Source organism: Solanum stenotomum, chromosome 3 (assembly GCF_019186545.1).
Source record: "Solanum stenotomum isolate F172 chromosome 3, ASM1918654v1, whole genome shotgun sequence".
In the NCBI taxonomy this organism is placed as follows: Eukaryota; Viridiplantae; Streptophyta; class Magnoliopsida; order Solanales; family Solanaceae; genus Solanum; species Solanum stenotomum.
In genome coordinates this window covers 17,720,669-17,738,287 of record NC_064284.1, presented here as the reverse complement: position 1 = coordinate 17,738,287, position 17,619 = coordinate 17,720,669, and the positions used below count along the sequence as shown (strand labels likewise).

The following is a 17,619-nucleotide window of genomic DNA, read 5'->3' as shown; positions in this document are numbered from 1 at the left end:
TACATTGTGAATAATTTGTTGTATCTTGAAGGAGACAAGCCAAGAAGATTATTGTTGGATCCGCGGAAATTTTATTGCACTAGGCTTGAATCACCTTAAAAAGAGCAAGATATTCACGCCTAAACCAGAAGAGATCTTATTTTCTTCATTTTAGTTTGCAATTGTGATTTGTCATTTCACCTGGACAATAATTATACAATCATGCCTACACAAAATTAAAATTAGTAAAAACTAGAAACCATTTTTTACCCCTTTCCATTATTTCTTGCTTAGATACACAAAATTTTGTCCTTATATGTTTTCTTCATCTCCTTCTAATTTTCACTTATCTTTTCTTTGTATTATTAGGACTATAATCTTATTCTTGATTCGAACAATTACTTGCTTAGTTTTTAGTTTATTGCATTATCTCTTGCTCAGATACACAATTTTTTGTCCTTAAATGTTTTCTTCATCTCCTTCTAATTTTCACTTATATTTTCTTTGCATTATTAGGACTATAATCTTATTCTAGATTCGAACAGTTACTTGCTTAATTTTTAGTTTACTTATGATGATTATTAATGCTTTATGTTGTTTTTGTTATGTAAAAAACATATTTTTATTGAGAAGTAATATATTGAAGTTATGAAGGTAATGTTTCATTAGTTGAAATCTTTATTATGTCTAAAATTATTTTAATTTCAAATTATAATTTGAAATTATATCCAAAAAAATCTATGAGAGTAATAATACACTTTTAAATTGAAAGATTATAATTTAATGCAAATAAAGAGATTAAATATTTTTTTTTAAGTCTCAAATCAAACTACGGGTGGAATCACAACACTAATCGTTTGACTATGAAAATTTTTCATTTTATTTAAAGATAAGCGTAAAATTTCCAATTACAACTTCAAAATTTTAAAATAAAATTTTCTCTTAAAATTATATTTTTATAAAAAATACATTTACATTCTAAAAATTTATTACAAAAGTTATAATCCAACTTTGGAATTTTTAAATAAAATATATTTTTTTTCTTTTTTGATGGCCAAATGTGCACTTAAGTATAAATAAACCAATAGAAATATCACTCCAACCCGGCGAAACCGAGCTCCTCTGAACCGGCAAGTTCTAGGCGAAAAGGAAAAAGATAGAAGACGAACTCGAAACCCTAGTTCTTGCAGAGCGTAACGTAGTAGCAGTGGAAGTGGAAGTGGAAGAACAATGTCGTCGACTCTACTGGAGGTGACTCGTGCATCGCACGAGGAAGTTGAGCGGTTCGAGCGCCTTATTGTGAAGGATCTCCAGACTGAGCCGGCTACTAACAAGGACCGGCTCCACCAGAGCCACCGCGTTCGTAACATGATCGAGCAAATCATTGACACCACACACAAACTGGTAATTTCTTGTTCCCGCTTACAATTGAATTAATTTTGTATTTTAATTTTTACTCGAAGTTAGTTAACAATTGATGTTTGTGTTGTAGGTAGATATATATGAAGACAAAGACGGAGCGAGGAAGGATGAAATTGCAGCTCTGGGAGGCCAGACAGCAACTGGAACAAATGTGTTTAGTGCATTTTATGACCGATTGAAAGAGGTTAAAACAGTCTCAGCTCTTATTGTTTTTCATATTCTATATGCTGTGGTTACTCAGTTCAATTTGTTTTGTTTTGTTTTATGAACTTGCTCTGTGTATTTGTACTTGTGATATTTAGATTCGTGAGTACCATAGAAGGCATCCTGCTGCACGTGCTATTATTGATACTGGTGATGAATATGAGCTGCTCCTCAAAGAAGAACCACAAATTGAGTTTAGTGGCGAGGTCAGTGTCACTCTTCGGCTCCAATCTGTGCCTCATATCCTGTTTCTTTCTCGCAGGAAATTAGTTGCTTGTATTTTTTTTTTTGATGAGATGATGGATTCTCGCTGCATGTTTAGCGAGTTTGCTTGAAATATTAATTACTACAGTGATTTTAGTAGTTTTTAGCATATTACATGTTTACACTGTTTATTTATTGGGCATCGGCTAAGTTGTAGACATCCTTTTTTGCTCTGAGTATTTGCAGTTGCAAGACAGATCTTGTATTTTATCAGTTAGCTCTTCCCTGATAGTGAGGATTTTCTAATATGTGATACAGCAGTTGTATTGAAAAGCTAATGCAATCGAACATTCACCGATCCTATAGCGTTATGATAAGGAAATTATGTCGTATAGAAGCATATGCTCAGTCGTTGGGTTTGTTAACAACTTGTCGTAAAAACTAGTGTTGGTATTGGAACTTGAAATTAGACTGACTTTGTCTACTTACTGCAAAAGAGAGAACTTGAAGTTTATATAAAAGCTAAATCATTGGGTGTTCTCTCAATTGGAACAATAGGGCCGCTATGTTCACTACTAAACTTGTTGAAGAGATGAAATATAATCAAGGTATATCTTTTTGATCAAAGGTTGTATTGATCGTCAAAAGAAGATTTAGGCCAAAAATTAGGATACTCTCTGGGAAAAACAAGTTCATCAAAGAGAAGAAATGGAAGGCTTTCATAGAAGTTCCGGTAGAATTGAGAATATAGTTTTCATTCCGTACATGCCAGATCACGAATTAGTAATTGCTTTTCATAGCTGATGTTTATGTGAATTTTTCCATTTTAATCTAATGATTCTGCTGTGAGATTATGCTTACGTGCAACTCTGTATAACTTTTGAAGCAGGGAATTCTCGGTTAATCTGTCCCTCATGGTGTCTATTGCTTCTTTATGTTTGCTTCTTGGTAATTGTGTGATACTAGTTGTCTTATATTCCATTTTGCTATTGTGACATGCTGACAGGAAGGTTCTGGGCGATACCTAGACTTACATGAATTGTTTAACGAGTATATCAACTCCAAATTTGGTGAGCCAATTGAATACACAGCTTATCTTAATGTATTTTCCGAACCACAGAAGATTCCTCGTAAAGCAAAGACGACTAGGTAAGAATGTCTCTAGTTGGTGTGAATATTAAATCTTTCAAATCAGATATATCGTTCAGAGTTTGTTGCTTAATATAGTTAAATGAGGTATAGACAGTTTCAGGGAACAACTTTTGAAATAACAGCTTCTTCAATAACTGCCCGTTAGATTTGGTGAAATCTTGTTGTTCCTGTAAAGTTCAAATTTGAATGTAAAACCATTCCCTCTTCTTTATGATTTCTATGTCTTTGTGATATGCAATATTTGCCTTTTTGCTGTTTTACAGGCAGTACTTAGAATATTTACAGAAACTATTGGAGTATCTGGTCTATTTTTTTGAGCGGACGGAGCCCTTGCAGGATCTTGATAGGATATTTTCAAAGGTGCCGTTTTCTTTATCAACATCGCTGTTCCTCAGTCTGATTTTATTATTGAGTGACAATTGCTTACTTGTTGCATGCTTCTTTCTGTCTGACATCGTTGGGAAGTGTATATACATACTATATACAGTCTTTCTCCCCCTTTTAAAAATAATGAGAGAGTTAAGTGAACACATTCAGAGAAGGTTTCTTTTTATCTGCTTGTAAAAATTAATGCATTTTTTTGGATTTGTGAGTTGTGAATTGGTGTTAGTTGGACGTTTTGCTATGTGGAAGTCATTGCTCACATGTCTTCTCATTGGAAACACTGTATAAGAAGTGTAGTTTAAGGATTGTATCTTCTGATATGAGGAGGTTATGCTGTCATACTTTTTATATATCGTTCACATAGTCATTTTAATGCCTGTTTTGAAAAATTCCAAATAACTCTCAGTATTATCGTGTTTTATCTGTGAATATGATTGATCAATCTAATAACTAATTTCTGACAGGTAACAAGTGAATTCGAAGAGGAGTGGACTTTGGGCAAGGTAGAAGGATGGGAAAATAGTGGTCAGGAAAATGGAAGTGCTCCAGAGAATCATACTGTGATTGATCTTGATTATTATAGTACAGCTGAGGAGCTGATGGTAGTGGGACCAGAGAAGTTAAAGGAGGTATGGAAGTTTCTTTAAATTGTTTCTCATCTATGTTTTCTTTAATGGAACTTGAATGCTTTCAAGTTTTGGAACACATTGAGCTGAGGATATACCAACATTCATAGGAGTTACAATGTTATTTTTGCACTTAAACTTGGGAGTTATGTGCAGCTGATCTGATTTGCTGGATGTAGAAAGAAGGAAATGTGCTGTACTAAGTGACCAATAAAAAAAATGTTGTACTTAGTATCTACTTGATCTGGTTCATCCATCAAAACAAACTGATACTGATGGTTTGTCTTGAGTTGATAATTTGATTGGAACTCATCCTTTATTAGATTTCTTTTACAAGTTTGAAGTGAATCTTGAATTTTAATTACGTGCAACCCCAGTTTGTTTTGTTTTATAATTACCACACAGATTATAACGTTGATATGGAGTGACAACTTATTTTATTTGTACACAAGGCATTTAAGCATATATTTCTGGATAGTTTGATGTTTATATATAGCAACTCTTATAGCCTTTTGTCGGAATGCTTACTGCAGTTCTTGTTTGCATTTTAGTTTCTTCAGACTATTATAGGTCAATTATGATTTAAACTCAATTGCTCTTGGACTGAATTGTGGCAGATGCTTAGGATGTCAAGTAGAAGTATGCAATTGAAATTGTTAACTCCCAGGTTCAAGAACCCTAGTCTTTATTCAGTAGTCTCTATCTTGAGAATGTTCTGGTCTCAACAGCCAATCTATTACAGAATGTTTCTGTAAGTAGGCGGTCTAATCATTCTAGTGCTTTTAGATGTTTCCTAATCCTTTCCGATTTTCACTTTAAGCTCTTAGTGTTTCTCATTCCAGTGATAATAGTATCGTCAATTAAATCTTTGGTTCTCCGATCTCCTGCATTGTGGTCTCCATTCTTAAAGACATTGTTTTGTCAAATCCTTTCTTTTTCTCTGGTTCATTGGAACTCTTTCTTTGTATTCAACTGTTTCTCGTAGTGGTTGTGTGGTAAATGCACATTGAAAGAAAACTCTAGACAGATCTTTGACTATTACTTCATATTTGCATGGAGTCATGGACTGTTTGATAGTTGGGGATTCCCTTCGCCCATTAATTTTGCAATTTTGTGAAAACAATCAAAGAAAATTGCAATTTGTGAATGTGTGGGTTTTGGACTTTTGATTTTACCAAATCAAACTTCTTATTGGTGGGTTGTTTAGAAAATTGCATCAGTTTCACATTTTCCTATTTGCCCGGATTCTTTCCTTAATTCCCTTAATTCTCTTTGCCTGCCAGTTATCATGTTCCATGTACTCGTTATATATGTCATTCCCATGATGCAAACTATATTATATGGTATTAAATATTGGTGCAAGACTTTAGTGTGCTGGATGTTGATACGAAACTTCAATGTTGTGGAATCTGTTGTAGGCATTGGGAGCACTGGGACTGAAGACAGGAGGTACTATTCAGCAACGTGCTGAGAGACTTTTCCTTACGAAGGTCAGTTGCAAGCATCTTTACCCAAGTATAAAGTATTCTCTCCTAGATGGTTGAGGATTTGATTGCTTCTTTTTACAAATTATTTGTGTATTGGTTTAGACATGCATAAATTTGTTGCTTGATGTTTTGACAGAATATCTCGCTAGAAAAACTAGACAGAAAGCATTTCGCAAAAGGCTCGGGGAAACCAGAACAAAACGGTGTTGTTGCAACTCCTCAAGTGGGTGATGTAAAAGAGATTGCTCTTCTGGAAGCCAAGATAAGAAGGCTATGTGATCTGTTGGATGAGGTGGGTGACACAACACTTTTATTATCTCCTAAAGGGAAAGATATCTGAGGCAACATGCTCACATTTGAATTAATGTGGAGTAAATTCAGAAAATGGATTCTTTGTGCACCACATACTAACAATTTTTTGAGTCATGTTTGGGAAAGATAACAAGCATGGTGTGCCGACCTATGTTATGTCAAACCCCAGAGTTGCTGACTCTTTTTTTATTTTATATTTTATTACCTTGCAGACAATTGTGCGGACAAGAGAAAATGTTGAGAAAAAGCAGGCTTTGACATATGAAGAAATGGAGGCAGAACGTGAAGAGGTAATTCATGAGTAACCTGTAACCTTTTTTGGGAAAGAAAACACCATAAAAGAGATCAATGCCTTGATTTAAATAATATTTCAAGTAAACAAATGCCAACTCTTTTCAGTCGGCTTTATGTAGGATTTGTTGCCTTCTGTTTCTATCTCATATTTTGCTAAGAATAATTGGTAACCCTCCTCCCTCCCTCCCTCTCTGCCCCAGAACCAACCAACCAACCAAACCAAAAAAAAAGGGGAAGAAAGGAGATGATGTCCACCTTCCAAATGGAAATTTTCACTAGTTGTGATTTATCATTAAATTTTTGAAGTGTCCCCATTTCCCTCTTACCATTTGAACGACCAAAAAATGTCAGCTACTCCATCTTTAAACCTACTCATCAGTCTTAACGAAATTCATTTTTAAAATTCCAACATAATGCTTTATCCAAAGCAATATCCTAAAAGTGTGTTTAGAGTAAAATACACATCTGGTCTCTCTGAAACCATTTTTTAAGTTTAGGCTCTATTTGTTTGCACTTAATGAAGACTGAATAATTACTACTTTGTTTTGTCCTTGTGCCTGGTTGCTAGAATAGGGTCTTAGACTCACATTTGACTGTCACTGCAATTTTGTCCTTATTAACAAAGAGAAGTTACACAATTTAAAAAGTCAGGGGACATGTGATCTATTAGTTACTACTAGTCAGTTACCAATTTTTTGTTCTTACTGATGTGTTGTTTCATTATTAGACTAGTAATTCTGATTAGAAGAATAATCATAACTGGAAAGAATATGTACAGTACCCTCTTTTTTTGTTTAATAAATATAACCAATGAAGATGTTTTATTTGCTTTAGTTGAGATCATAGCTATTAAAATGGATGATAGACGGAATAGCCCCTTGGAGTTTATTGCATTGATTAGTAATAAAGTGGATTGGAGAATCAACAGAACCATAAAGTATGCTCTTTAGGGACCTTTGGTCACACTAATTAATTGGTTTTTAGGATATGTTGCCGGATATATGAGTTTTCATCCTTTCTGACAACAATGCTGTCTCAATGATTTCTTTCAGGACGATGTTCAGGCTGAGTCTGAGAGTGATGATGAAGACCAACAAATTTATAATCCACTGAAATTGCCAATGGGCTGGGATGGGAAACCTATTCCGTACTGGTTGTATAAACTTCACGGTCTTGGTCAGGTAATTTCTTTTGGTGTGTTTTGTAGGCTGCCTGCCCTTTGATTTTTTATGTCTGTCATGGGTTGGTGATCACATTGTTAATGCTGGTCTTCTTCATTTTTGCCGAGTGAAAATTTTCGTTGAATTTTACAGTTTCCATTTGTATTTTGGATGTTGACTTGTATTATCACCTTACATAGTTCCAAATTATGTATTGAAGATTGGAATCTTTGGCTTTTAGCTCTTGAGTAATATTTGACTTGGAGTAAACTTTGGTTGGGCGCTGGTGATGGTCTTCTTTTTGTTCTCGAGGTCCTTGTTATAAACTTGAGGTTAATTCATCACAGATTTGTCATACAGTTCGTATTGTTTAGAACTTCTCTTTTGGAGATGAAATTTACCCCTTCTCTGAACTAGGCCCCAAAAAGTACAGTTAAAAACTTCCTTACCTGCCTCAAAAAGAGCATGGAAAGGAGGAAGGAAAAAAGGATTTGTCAAAAAATGAGTGGAAAAAAGGAGGGAACAAAAAAGGGGTCTGGAAGAGGATTAGAGGATGCTTCCACAGGATAATACCTTTTTTTAACTTCGATATCTAAATGATTACAACTGTTTGCTTGTTGGATTAATCGGTCGTCTGCTGCTGATGGTTGATTAGCTTTAACATTCATCTCTATATGCCACTTATTTTGATATGTGAGCTCGCTCTTAGGCACTCTTGTATGACTGATTTCAGGAGTTCAAGTGTGAGATATGTGGGAACCATAGTTACTGGGGCCGTAGGGCTTATGAGCGGCATTTCAAGGAATGGAGACATCAACATGGGATGCGTTGTCTCGGTATCCCAAATACTAAGAACTTCAATGAGATCACATCAATCGAAGTATGTTTTTCTAAGCTGCATTTTCAGTTCAGCATTGTCACTATATAATGTTTGTTTAGTTTTCTAGATTTTAAACTAAGTAAAACATTTGCTGTTCACAATCAAATGAAGTTGCAAAACAATTGTAGTATATGCTATTCATCTGAAAGGCGTCTATATAACAACACTGATAATTTAGAACTGAGGGAAAGTATTCATTTACTTTTTGCTGTATATATTCAGCACACTCATAGTGCTTCTGGTTCAATAAAGTTATACCTTTACCGATCACAATAATAAAACTGATCATTTAGACATCAGTGTTGCTTATGTTGGCTTAACGAGTGATCTCTCTAATGTAAATGGATGTCTGGATGAAGGGAAGGGAGAGAAAGAACAGAAGAGTTTCACATTATTTTGCCTTAATTTCAAAGGAGAGAAAGACATGTAAAAAGAAACAAAGTTTTGTTTGGATGGACGTAAAGAGACCTCCTATGCTATGTTGTTTGTGATAATTCCTTTACCTACATTTCAATCATTCTGTAAAACAAAAAATAATGGTTCCCTCCTCCCGTTTCTTTTTGTCCTGGTTTCTGTTCCTCGTCTTCCTTTCCTTCGGATGTCCTGCTTTTGATTTTTTATGTATTTTATAGGCTAAGGGTTTTTGGGTATTAGCTGAAGCATAAGTTCTCGCATGATGTTTGTCATGGTCCTGATAAAGTCAGCACAAAAAGTGTATACAGGTGATAAGTTGGTAGTCATAAGCCCATCCGTAACTTATCTAATAGCGATTTGAGCTCCGACTTAGATGTTTGGACAGACAGTGATGCCTTTCTGATGTCTAGGCTTCAAAGAGACCTTACCTCTTCCTTGGTCCGTCTTAACCATGTCTTGGCATATTTTACTGTCTGATGCACCTTTCTTATTGTGTCACAGGAAGCCAAGCTACTTTGGGAAAGAATCCAAGAAAGACAAGGGGTGAATAAGTGGCGCCCTGATCTTGAAGAAGAATATGAAGATCAAGAGGGCAACATCTACAACAAAAAGACATATACTGATCTTCAACGCCAGGGATTGATATAGATGGAGTTCATCATTCCATTTGGTGGTATGTTGCTTTATTGGTTCTAGTTGATCTGGGTGGAAATGTTCTGCTTCTCTTTGCTTATGCATTTTCTTTTTTTTTCTTAGATGATTTTGGACTAGACCAGATGTCTTGGTTTTGGTTGAGCAAGCACTTGTTATTCAGTAAGCGATAGTTAATGAATTATTCCAGAGATATGATTCTCATGTGATATGATGTATTCACCTGGTAACCCCTCGCAGAAGTTACTTGGAATTTCGAATTCACTAAGTGGGAAGACTGAGGGACGAGACAGAAACCTCTATTTGGAATGAATGGAAGGACATGCATTGGTATGCGTGAGGATGTTTTTAGATGGGCTATTTATTGTTAGTTTTTTTATTCTTTTTGAAACAGAGTCGTGGTCTTTTTTTTTTTTTGGATTACAAGGGAAACCTGCAGCCGCTACCCTTTGGGTGTGCACAAGGTAAAACTCCCGCTCCTATGCGATAGCTCGCAAACCACATAGGAGAGATAACCTGCACTAGGCAAGCCCGGTGCGACCCAGAAGGCCTTTGGTCTTTTGGTGTTTTTCATGGGCCATTTGGGGTCTCAATGAAAACATCCGAATATTTCTGTATACATCACTGTTATCTGTACTTTTAAGCTATAGTAGTATAGTAAATGAACCAAGGCCGGCGCATCTTTATTGCCAAGTCTAGCTCGTCAAATTCTTCGCTTCATATCACATGAGAATTTATTCCAGAGGCATGGCAGATTTTATTTTTAGGCGCTACAAAATGTTTGTCGCTAGTTCTTCTAGCCTAGAAAGAACTACTTTGAGAAATAAAAAAAATTAAGAACTGGACGTGTTAAAAGATAAATTTAGTTTTAGAGGTAAATGAACTCAGATGAAGTGGCATTGGCGGTTTTAACTTTTTTGGAGATCTGTACGCAGTAGATGGACGGGTCTGTTTTGGTGTTTTTAACTTTCATCTGCTCCATCCTCCACCCTGTCTCAAGGATTAAAGTAGTTACGTGGGGAAGTTATGCCTGGTAAGACACATAATTTGTGGCATACTTCTAAAGACATAATGTGTTTGAAATTGAACTTATATTTTATAATATAGTAACTTATGTCTGACTCTGACATAATCTATGTCGGAGATAATTTTGACCACCTTTTTCATTACTTAGAACGTTAAAGGGTAAAAATTAACGACCGAGAGAAAAATTGAAGTCCCCCACTGCCGAAAAAAGAGAGAAGGTATTTGTATACCCCTTCGCCATATAATAAAACTGCAGGCCGCAGTATTTCCTTCCGCACTGTAATGAGCATAGATCTTTTGCTAGAAAGTTGGTGACATAGTAAGTGAGAATCTCTGTGATTTTAATACACAAATCCTGGCTTCTATTCTTTTACCAACTCCCTCTGTAACAGAAAGCTAAAAATATGATCTTATTTACAAAGTGAATGAACAAGTTTTTTTTTACTCACAATCAGCTGTCATTTGTACATCTATGGAAAAAGAGTGCAGATCCATTTACACTTCGAAGGACAAGCAATCTTGAATCTAAATATGTTCCGCAAATGATTTTTGATAGATCGAACATTTCAGGAGGTATTTGAGTGCGTACTTCTTGAATTGCGTTCTGTGCAACTTCCATGTTTCCACTCAGTGGTTCATTAAGACTCATCATCACATCGATTTCATCCGACACAAGTTTAGCTACAGAAAGGCTGGAAGGGATTTTGTTTATCGGGATCGCTTTCCTCCACTTTTTACTAGATAACCTTTTCAGGACCGAAGCTTGAGCATCCGGTGTAGCTGACGGAAACTTCGAGCTGATAGTTTCCTCCTTAAGATATAACCGTCTCCCAGCTCTCAATCTGAAAAAGGAATCAACTTGCAATTTCCCCCCTACACCAGACTTGTCATGAGCCCAGTCGCGGCCAGCCATAACAGTGAAGCTAATGTGTGAGGCAACTGAAAATGTTGTGTTAGGTTTTGACACTTTAGATATCGTTAGGTATGCTTCCCCAATGAGTACTCTAACAGAAGGCTGTCGAAGGGTCAACCCTATATGTCTTCCAGTACAATATAACAGGCGCCACTTTCCAGGAAGCAATCCCAGCCAATGCTGCACATCAGTAGATACTCATTCAGTTGCAAGCGTAAGCACATTGCTCAAGGCATAATAGGTATCATCAAGACCCAGGAAGCAATTCTTCCCAATCGGACAAACGCAAGCATGGATCACTACGTACCCTAAATAACAATAAAGATAGTGCAATAAATATACCCTCACACAGAACTAAATGCATACATTTCAAAACCAGATCAAGTGGAGCATATTAATAGAAAAAAACAAAGCTTGCAAAAAGGGCACCAGATATGAGGTGTTAATCAATTTGCAAAGTCAATTTGTAACAACTAGGCAGCTGAGAAAGACCACTGAAGAAAGTTAACAAATAAATGTTATGCTCAAACATCACGGAGGAGACCTCACAACTCAGATTATTGCACAAAAAAGACCAGCATGAAGTGCATAATATGTGATATTTTAGGTGAGAAACTGTAATACAAGCATTGTCAAACTGTCTGTACGTGAGAAACAAATGATGCAGAAGTTCTTCACTAACCAAAGAACATATAGAACTCGTAATAAAAGAAAAGAATTTCACCTTTGGCTTCGGATAAGGATTTAGCATCTCCATTAATTCGACAAAATGAGCAAGCCTACTTCGCTGGGAAAAAGAAGAAAAACAGAAGAAAGAATAGATGAGCATGTCTTTTAGTTTCTGATCCTACAAACAGATATGGCAAGATGAAGAGATTAATGATCAGAGAAATATAGTAATGATGAGCTAAATAGAATTATAATTTGATAATGCTAGAAGACAAAATTTGAGGGACACATTTTAGAAAATCTGACAGTTCTTGGTTTTCCTAATGAAAATAAGGGCACTGAGTAGAAAGACAAAGTAGGTGTTTGAATATGAACTTAAGATAATGATTTGAAATCATTGATTCGGGTAGAGGTTGATTTGAAGTTGAAATTGTGCTGGGACATGCAATCTGAACTCCAAAAGTTGCACTTTTTATCATAAACATGAAAACCCCACAATTTGTGAGAACTATCAAAACTTCCCCAAATTACCATCAAAGAGTTCCGTCACAAATGATGGCTGTCAGAGATAACTCTCACCGGCGGATCAGGACAGCCATAACTTGGCCGGATTGAGCAGGTGGCTGTTTGGAGAAGGAGCTAGTTTTTGGGTAAAGTAGGCTTGGTAATTACTATTGCAATAATGTGGGTCTTTTTTTGCAAAATTTAGAACTATCGGCCAAGTTGAATCACAAATTTGGAATTGAAATACTACCAAAATTTCAAGTGGAAGAAGTTTTGTTCAAAATATCATAAACAAACACAAATTTCAAATCAAAACTTCAAATTTGAAGTCAAAATTGCATGTCCAACCCCTCCAAACAATGACAATATATTGAGATGGAAAGATTATAAACTCCACCTGAAGGAGTAAAAAGCATAAGAAGCATAGATAATTATAAACTCAGCTAATAAAAGGGAAAAAAAACTTCAGATGAACTACTCTTCTGAAAAGGAAACGTTGAATGTTTAAAAATAAATGGGGAAGCAGGTTATTTATACCCATCTTAAATTTCCAGAACAGTAAACAATAGGAGTGAAGCACACTGGAAATTCCAGCTGAAATAAGGAGGTATGTTTTTCAAAAAAACCGTTGAGAAACTAGGAGGGGAAATAGAAGTGATTATACTTAAAAAATCAAATACTCTCTGTAGTATCAAATCGACTATTTCACCACTGATAAGGAAATACTTTTCACGATCAGCTGACAGTTATTACCTGCTGTTGCCCATAAATATATTCCTCTGCAATTCGAACAGTGGTTGAGCCAAGACTCCATCTGATTAGATCAATAGATGGGTTCACACGCCATTTTGGTCCACACAAGAAGGGATGCCTCAGAGCATTTAAGCAACTGCGAAATATCAGTGTACAGATCATTAATGCTTATGTAAGTTTACATTATTGTCATTAACTTGACTATCTATGGTGGTACTCTAGTTAATAGTGCCGTTTGAGAAATAACTATCAGCACTTGAAATAAATTTATCTAGAATCACGTACATGCAACCTGTCCTGCCTTTTAACGTATAATGTAAAAATTCTTATTAGCTACTCTATTAGAGGTCACGAACTCCCATTTTACCAAGAAAATTCATCATTCATTAGAAGATGCTTCCCCTTGATCAGCAGCCCCCAATATAATTTTTGAAGTTCTGATAAGAAGATACACGTTCCTCCAAAAATGTTTCAAATATTTAAGTAACTAGGGCTCTTGCAGAAATCAGTTAGAAGAGTACCCATTCTGTCCATTTCAAGAAAAATTGCTCTAGCCCGTGGACCATAAATTATCATCTAACAGAGACTGGTTTTAATTGAGCCTGCATAGCTTGTAATAAAAATTAATATCTGATGCATGCATATGAAAGTTTCCAGAAGGCATCATCAAACCGTAATGACTCAGTCTACCTTATCCTGTCCAAAGGTTTAGGTGCAAGGAGTACTGAAAGCAAATGCCAACCTGCACCCCAGTTCCTATCGAGTATCTGCAAGAAGAACAAAAATCAGTATATTGCCAAAAAATGGAAAGAAAACTGTGAAGAAAAAGGAGAGAGAACTTGTCTTGAATTATTGTAGGCAATATCCCAGAGGGGCTCTTACACAGGACTAGAAATAAGATAATATCAAACTACATGAAATAGGGAAAAAATTATTAAAAAGGGAGAATCACCTGAATAAGTGAATTACATCCACCTTTACCTAAGTGAATTACCAAAATAAGGCTACTCAAATTATAAATATTTTACCATGTGTTAGTTACCATCTCCATGCTTCGTTATAGCAAAGATGAACTATGTGATAAAAAAAATACTCATTTACATCAACCTTCATATGTTTGAATCCACCCCATCATAACTCATTTTTCTAATCTAGTAGGAACAGGACCACGTCATAAGAATCCTCAGTAAATTGGAAAAGCATAACGAATCTTCTTCAATTATACACTCAAAGAAAACACAAATAGAAGAGTGGTTTTGAGTTAAGCTAGTTGGGCTATGACACTCTTACTAATGCATCTTTGACTTGAGAAAATCCTGTACGAGTTGAGACATGACTTTTTTATTAACTCACACACTTCTAATCTTCATACCCGGCCATTTGACACCTTTTGAGAAATGTAATATTTGGCTGACACTCTTGGAAATTGAGTAGCACAAAGGAACTTACATAATTATGTTCATAGAAAAAAATAGAGGTAGTTAATAAACATGGTCAACAAAAAGAAACATTAGACATAATTGATTATAACTAATACTAATGGAACAATAATGGAACGATGACCGATAAACAAGGGACCGGGGTACTAACTTGTATACCAAAGTTTCCGGCCGAAGAATTTCTTTTTACAGCATGCAGAAGAAACTCCCGCAAACAGGAGGGATCATTTCCCTGAAGATGGTGTGAACAAAGTTATTGCAAGTGAAAGCATGTATATGGGAACATCTAAAAATAGTGCACAACCTTGGTGAGGAATGCTTTGAACTTGGCAAAGATCGTTGGGTCCATGAGTTCCCTCAAAACCATTTTTGCCATGATGAATCCAACACATCTTTGCAACAGGTAAAAGCAGATAGAAACTCATGAATAGCTTGCTTCACGCTAAATAAAAAACATAAATATCTAAGCATGCACTCATACCTCATGTCAAATGCAATCATCATTCTCCTCCTATCCATATTGTCATATGATGTGTTATCCGCAGGATCAGCCTCATTAAAGTCAGAAGCATTTCCCAATATACCTACCTGATAAGAAGAGGTCAGTTGGAACACTCCAGACAAAAAGAAATAAAACTCATCTTCCCAAATTGGAAAAGTTTAAATGTAACCAACGAAAAGGCATATTTTAGTTTCAATTTTCAAGTATAGCACAATGTTTCCAAATTGAACCATATTAGCAATAAGTATCAAAACCTAGCCATCAGAAAGAAAAACAAAATGTAGGGATATTGGGAAATGCTACTTAAGAGTTTGTAAGTATCAAAACAAAATGTAGGGATCATTGTCCTTTTGGAGAACAGTGACTATCCTGATCTAAGTAAGCACTCTTGCAATACCACAAAAATTAGCATCTGGATGAACTAATAAAAAATTTGAACACCCGGCAAGTATTGATCAAGTACGCTGAAGTACTGTCAAATGTATGCATTATGCATGCATTCTATATCTTGTAATAATTAAGACATAGCTCTAGTTTCACTGAAGAAAACTTGTCTCTTCCACCAGACAACTTGGAACCTACAGAGAGTAAAGCCTTAATTATAATTGAACATATTCCTTTACAGTTTAAGCCATACAGTCTTATGTGCAAGCATCCTAGTGTTAGCTGCAGTACTTTGTCCTTAATGTACTAATACTATCCAATCCCTACTACAATAGACAAAATGAATAACACTCACCTTAATATGTTTATCCACCGCGCTAATGTGCAAATTTTCAAGCCTCAACTCTGTATGCGCAAGGCCATGGCTGTGCACATAGTTCACCTGAGAGAAAGAGAGTCAAGGATCAATCAACAAATAGAGAAAAACTAGTTATCTAGTACCTGTTCAGATAAAAATTGACACACACAGCACATACTCCAATCAAGAGATCCCTCATTAAAATTCGGATTAGCCGCAGTTGCCGAGAAATAGCTGGCCCTCCTATAGTATCATCCCCCACCCTTCTAACAGACTCCTGATCTAGGGAAAGAGTAGCTTCTAGAGTTGGAAGCCAGTCAGATCGTTGAAGCCAGTGTCTCAATGAAGCACTTCCATGATGCTGAGAGAACAAACCAAGGTCCTCAAAAATGTCAACTATATGAAAGTCTAAAATAATACACAAAGAAGAAAACTCATTCTGTTATTTAAACAGGTGCATAGTACTTGTATTTAGTTATTTCTCAGGCACCTAAGTGAACAAGCATGAAACTAGAAAGTACTCAGAAATTTGAGACTAAGCTACTATATTTATCTTCATTATGTTATCAAGTCGAAGAATAGTCCCTTAAAAATAAACAATGAGCTTAACGTAGAAATCAGCATACCCCATGGACTAGGGTGAATGAACTCTTCTCCTCTATCATGGATGAGCAGATATACCCATGAACTTGCATAGAGTACGAATGATACATGAGCTTACGACGTGCCAGTCTCTTCAACACCTAGAACACATGGACTATCAATAATCAATGGACAAATCACTAGGCATTTCCAGAACTGATAAACAAGTTAAAAAAGCAATAGGTATGTGCAATATACCTCTATTGCACGATGTCCTCTCCGCTTGGCTCGAGGACTTATAAGTTGTCTAAGTACAACTCTGGTCTTATACAATGGACTGCAGTTATTGTTGAACCCAAGAAATGATGAGTTTTACTACTGTAATTCAGTCTTCTACTCAAAATTGTACCTCAAGGAAACCACTTACCTATGAGGATCATTCACCATTGCTTCAAACACTATTTCATCTCCCTGCCACAAACAAAGCACAAAATACAACCCAATATTAAGCATCAACCAGCTACGACATTATACTTCAACACGAAAACGTTTTCACTGTTCTAATAGAATAATCAAGGAGATTCCATTACCCTGCCACCAAGGCCAATGCTGACACGATTCCGTATCTTAAAATCTGACATTTCGAACTTGGTTACATGACTGAACTCATCCTCTAGGGAATCACTGCTACTTAAGGTTGCTGCATTCTCCTCCGATTCTAACGGAGACATAGTATTAGGCAATGAACAATTCACTTCCAACCTTTTCCTCTGAATCGGAAAGTTCGTTCTCCCAATCATAGGCCATAGTTTAAGACTAGTCGACGAATTAATAAAGCTGACGCAACGTCCTTCAACATATTCCATTTTTGGAGTTGAATATACTCCGATAGCCGCCATTTTACGTCGAATTCTCCACGATCAAAGAGATGCACAAACAATTCTCATCACAAAACTGCAAAATAACAAATAAACAGAAAATTAGGTAAAAATTAGAAACGAATCAAATTAAATTGAGCTGATGCAACTGTGTTGGATCGTATTCATAGATTCAACTCAAAATTTAAAAAATTACCAAACCTAGCAAACAAAATAGAAAAAAATAAAAAGTTCAAGTTTTGACTTACCAGTTATAGAGAGAGAAGAAGGAGAAGAGAAGTGAATCGAAGAGAGGGAAATATTGTGTGCATAAATAGTAAGAGAGAGTTGCAGAGAAGAAAACGAAGCTTGTGAGAATGGCGTGTAAGACTAAGTTTAAGGCGTTTCGACACGAGTCTTCCGTGTGCCTACGTCCGCCTATCCAAATATCTACTACTACTAG

General features: G+C 35.9%; 2 protein-coding genes across 2 annotated transcripts; one reads left to right on the top strand and one right to left on the bottom strand.

Moving 5' to 3' along the window:
* The first annotated feature begins 1,072 nt into the window (after nt 1-1,072).
* Nucleotides 1,073-9,877, top strand: LOC125859836 (splicing factor SF3a60 homolog). The gene is made up of 13 exons (XM_049539667.1): nt 1,073-1,383; nt 1,472-1,585; nt 1,704-1,811; nt 2,816-2,958; nt 3,225-3,321; nt 3,810-3,974; nt 5,390-5,461; nt 5,595-5,750; nt 5,983-6,060; nt 7,117-7,245; nt 7,958-8,104; nt 9,020-9,191; nt 9,275-9,877. Exons 1-12 carry the CDS (start codon nt 1,210-1,212, stop codon nt 9,164-9,166), a joined length of 1,530 nt encoding a protein of 509 aa, XP_049395624.1. The 5' UTR covers nt 1,073-1,209; the 3' UTR covers nt 9,167-9,191; nt 9,275-9,877.
* Nucleotides 9,878-10,524: 647 nt separating this feature from the next.
* On the bottom strand, nt 10,525-17,571 carry LOC125858495 (probable plastid-lipid-associated protein 14, chloroplastic). Its single transcript, XM_049538284.1, has 14 exons — nt 17,426-17,571; nt 16,890-17,253; nt 16,727-16,770; nt 16,558-16,636; nt 16,344-16,460; nt 15,896-16,078; nt 15,715-15,801; nt 14,955-15,061; nt 14,778-14,865; nt 14,625-14,705; nt 13,725-13,801; nt 13,035-13,170; nt 11,833-11,895; nt 10,525-11,288 (listed from the first exon to the last, which is right to left on the bottom strand). The coding sequence occupies exons 2-14, from the start codon at nt 17,196-17,198 to the stop codon at nt 10,647-10,649; spliced, it is 2,013 nt and encodes a 670-aa protein (XP_049394241.1). The 5' UTR covers nt 17,199-17,253; nt 17,426-17,571; the 3' UTR covers nt 10,525-10,646.
* Nucleotides 17,572-17,619: the final 48 nt, after the last annotated feature.

Excerpts from the sequence above, each read along its gene's own strand:
- LOC125858495 (XM_049538284.1), bottom strand. The coding sequence starts at position 17,198 with ATGGCGGCTATCGGAGTATATTCAACTCCAAAAATGGAATATGTTGAA. Across the intron at positions 15,802-15,895 it reads TGAGGGATCTCTTGATTGGA|GTGAACTATGTGCACAGCCA; the intron begins GTATGTGCTGTG and ends TCTTTCTCTCAG. Across the intron at positions 14,866-14,954 it reads ATGATTGCATTTGACATGAG|ATGTGTTGGATTCATCATGG; the intron begins GTATGAGTGCAT and ends CCTGTTGCAAAG.
- LOC125859836 (XM_049539667.1), top strand. The coding sequence starts at position 1,210 with ATGTCGTCGACTCTACTGGAGGTGACTCGTGCATCGCACGAGGAAGTT. Across the intron at positions 1,384-1,471 it reads TTGACACCACACACAAACTG|GTAGATATATATGAAGACAA; the intron begins GTAATTTCTTGT and ends TTTGTGTTGTAG. Across the intron at positions 2,959-3,224 it reads CGTAAAGCAAAGACGACTAG|GCAGTACTTAGAATATTTAC; the intron begins GTAAGAATGTCT and ends GCTGTTTTACAG.